General features: G+C 41.0%; 1 protein-coding gene across 1 annotated transcript in view; it reads right to left on the bottom strand.

Moving 5' to 3' along the window:
* Babam2 (BRISC and BRCA1 A complex member 2) overlaps positions 1-4,061 on the bottom strand; it is a 385,486-nt gene that overhangs the window by 344,443 nt on the left and 36,982 nt on the right. The window contains exon 3 of the mRNA XM_021201373.1: positions 2,524-2,600. Coding sequence (XP_021057032.1) covers positions 2,524-2,600 — 77 coding nt within the window. The remainder of the gene's footprint in view (positions 1-2,523; positions 2,601-4,061) is intronic.

Here is a 4,061-nt window from a genome sequence, read left to right on the forward strand (position 1 = left end):
GGGTTCCAATAACCTAAGCAAGTAGCCAGTTTCCTATTAAAAAAAAAAAAAAAAAAAAAAAAATCATCCAGTAATGTATAGAATTGTTACTATTTAGGCCCACAAAACAAGGTAAAATCTAATGCTAATTAATGCAGAAGCAGGCCTATCAAGCCATTGTGTAATTTATGAACAATGCCCTGGAGACTATTATAGGCAACAAATTATTAATCTTAAGAATGCAAGGGGGAAAACAGAAGACACATGTAAACAGTGTAGGAAAATGCAAGAGAAAAAGAAAGAAGCAGAGGCTAGTCTTATCCTGTGAAGTGTGAAGCCAAAAGACATCATCTGTGGGTCACAGGCCCCCAGATAGATGAGACACCCATCACTCCTGCACAGAGATCAGACCAGCTGATAACAAAGCTGAGTCACGTGCTTATCAAGGACTTTGGGGGACTGTTCATTGAATTGTATGATACAGTGTTTAAAGTGACCCTGGAGGGGGTTATGGAGGGGGTTGCCAAGGACTTACTTGTTCCTTGGAAAGGTTTGTCTCTAACCTTTGTAAGGCCCTGAAATTTGATCCCCAGCACAAGAAAAAAGAACAAAGGTTTAAGCTACAAGGTAAAGAACTCGGGAACCAATAGCAGTGATGTAGTTTTATTAAAGAGGAAGAGAAAGGTAAGAAGGGTGGTGAAAATAGGCTGATGCCCCTATAACAGGGCAGGAAGTCAAAAGATAACATCTATAGCTGGCCAGTCAGGAAAGAGGCAGTGTAGTACTGAGAGAACTGGAAATCCTCAGAACTAAACTGAAACCATTTCTTAAAACTATAATGGTTTACTCAGAAAACAGGAGTAGGAGGGGGAAACATGGGACAGTGCTTCCTTCTGTGTAGAACCTCAGCACTATCTCCATTTCATCCACCAGTGACTTACTTGGATCATTTCTGTTAAATTTAGTTAATAATTTCTTTTTGAAAAAAAGTAGCAATCTAATTCTGACACTATTTTGTACTTTTGTGGTTTCCTGAGAATGGTCTAATAATGCAAAGGTAACAAATGACCTTGGACTAAATGTCTCATTTAACGTTGCATTTGGTAAATTAATACAAAGCAATCTAAAGAATACCAGGATGTGGTATCTCCTGGTTAATGATAGTAAAACACACAGTCGCTACTCCAAAAAGAGTTTATCTACCCATTCCACCCATCATATCGTGTGTGTGTGTGTGTGTGTGTGTGTGTGTGTGTGTGTGTGTCATTCCTAAGGCACCATTGGCCTGGAACTTGCCAAGTAAACTAAGCTGGACCACCCTAAGCCCCAGGTATCTACTTGTCTCTGTATCCCACACGGGGACTACAAGCATCTGCCCCTGCGAAGCCTTTCTCTGTGTAAACTTGGGGATCAAACCCAGGTCCTTTTGAAAAGGACATTGTGGCCTGTGCCATCTCCCTCACCCATCCATCTGATCTTTAATAACCACATTTTTTATTCCTCTTTTTTACAAATAGATAGATTTTAATGCCCTGTTCACAAGAATGGGTTTAAGAAAGAAAATGCCAGGTGAAGTTACTGACACTAACAAAGCAAAGCTATTATCACTTTCACAGTAGGCAGGAGGTTCAGTGCTGTGCTGGTGACAGAGAAGGGTTAGTGCGGCACAGACGGACACTGTGGATGCGGGCCTGCAGCCCAGGCATGCACCTCGTACACCATCCAGGCAGTGACGGAAGCCCACAGTGCAAAACCTCAGGCTACTCTCCAAAGACTTAACTTCCCTGAATAACAAATACCCTTAACTTTGCAAAGATAGACAACATTTAAAACTGATTTTAAAAAGATGTAAAATGTCTGACTTCCACTCTCTGAGTCAATAGAAGGAGTTTCCAAAGAGACTGGGTGTTCTAAGAATCTGCCATACTCGATCTGCTTTCCTTACTTATACTATCACTCTGGTCCTTGCAGGCCATTAACATTTCTAACTCTTGTTCATGTACCCCATGCCCAGAACAGTATGGGTTTGGACAGCAGTGTAGATATTAGCCACTCCTACCTAAAAAAAACATTACTAAGTAGGTGTTTTAAATGATACATATTTTTTCTTTTTTACATTTTTTTTTTTTTTTACTTTATTGAGTGCAGGGCACATCACACATGTGCAAATCAGAAGACAATATACAAGATTCAGTTCTCTCCTTCCTCTGGGTCCAGGAATGGAACTCAGGTTGTCAGGATTGGTGGGAGGTGTCCTTACCCACTCACTGAACCATCTTACAGGCACAAAGCAATAAGCCTCTTTATTGGGATACTGTCTTAGAGCTACCTCTAAGAAAAAATACATACATATGCACTACTGTGTTTCTGCACAAGCCTATTCCTCTACAACCTAAATTGAGCTAACACTTTGAACAGAACCAGGACCAGGTGGCAGATAACATAACAGTAACTGTTAGTAGACAGGATCAGAGATTGCTCTGAACAGCTGGAAGTAAAATCTAAACCACAACTTGCAATCATAGGTGGTCACCACCTACTTACATTTTAATGTCTCTCCAGCATACGGGATGTGCAGTTTGAAGCGGTCACAGTTGGGTCCAGGAGTCAATGATGTACAACTTCAGCAATACAAGGGAGGGAAAAATAAGATTTTTAAAACAAAATTGAAAGGCCCACATATTTATGACACTTAATAAAGTAAATAAAAAGTAATTTTTATACATAAAAGAATTAATGAAGAAAATGAAAGTCATAGCTGCTCATGGAGTCCAAGACAATAAATGAGCCTTGATCTGAGATAAATTATATATCTTGTAAGAAAATGTCTATGCCTTCTAACAATGAACCCTACGTGCTTCAAGTATCTCTTGTATAGAAGTGTATCTTGACTTTTAAAACCAAGTATATCATCCAAAACAGGTCTCTAATCCTTGGTGCCAAGAACTATAAAAGCAGGGAGATTTTATGGTCATATTTTAAACATAGATTCTTAGCTTTCACTCTGTTCATACAAAAAAGAGCCCACTTTTGGCCTTTTTCTAGTGGCAGATGGTTTTCTTTCTTTCTCCAAAGGTACAATGCTTTCTCCAGATCTGGCACACCATACCATTCATCTGCAGGAAAGCACAAAGCATGGTACTTGATTTCAGATAAAATGCAAATGCAAAGGGGGATGAGTCAGGCAGCCAGGTCTCAACATTTGGGGGTTTTAGAAATCTATGGCTTTATGAGGCTTGAAAATGGCTTCTGCTTCTCATATGTATTGATTTTGTAAGGTATCTCAGGTCCTTACAAGTCAGAGCTTCAACTGCACAGACAGCCCTGACCTCTTAAGTGAATAAAACATTCATGGGAAGTCAGTGGAGGAATGCCAGGTGAGTGCCGTGTTGGTGCCACCATGCCCAACTTCCTCATTTATCTCCCATGTTCTCTGCTCTACACTGTAGAGGCAGAGACCTTTTAAAAACACAGACTTAGTTCAATAATAAGACTCTTCTAATTAAAATCCTCCTTTGTGGCTAGTGGAAAAACCAACTCAGTTGCCACCACTTGCAAGACCCTGAACCGTTGGGTCTTGCTTCCTGATCATCAGCTCCTGGGGCGCTCACTGCTCACTGTGACCCATGGGTGACCAATATTTCTCCCTCGGTGCATCAGCCTGCTCTTGCTTCTGAGCCTTTGCAGGGCTCTTCCCAGGACTGCCTGGCCTCTGCCTTACTTGGGCTTTCATTTCATCTCCTCCAGAGGATTTTCTTTCTTTTTTTTTTTTTTTCATGTGCATATTTCTATGTTTTATTAGATATTTTCTTTATTTACATTTCAAATGCTATCCCGAAAGTTCCCTATACTCTCCCCCTGCCCCTGCTCCCCTACCCACCCACTCACTACTTGGCCCTGACCTTCCCTTGTGCTGGGACATATAAAGTTTACGGGGCCTCTTTTCCCAATGATGGCCAATTAGGCCATCTTCTGCTACATATGCAGCTAGAGACACGAGCTCTGGGGGTACTAGTTAGTTTATATTGTTGTTCCACCTACAGGGTTACAGCCCCCTACAGCTCCTTGGGTACTTTCTCTAG

The sequence above is a fragment of the Mus pahari genome, chromosome 7 (assembly GCF_900095145.1).
Source record: "Mus pahari chromosome 7, PAHARI_EIJ_v1.1, whole genome shotgun sequence".
In the NCBI taxonomy this organism is placed as follows: Eukaryota; Metazoa; Chordata; class Mammalia; order Rodentia; family Muridae; genus Mus; species Mus pahari.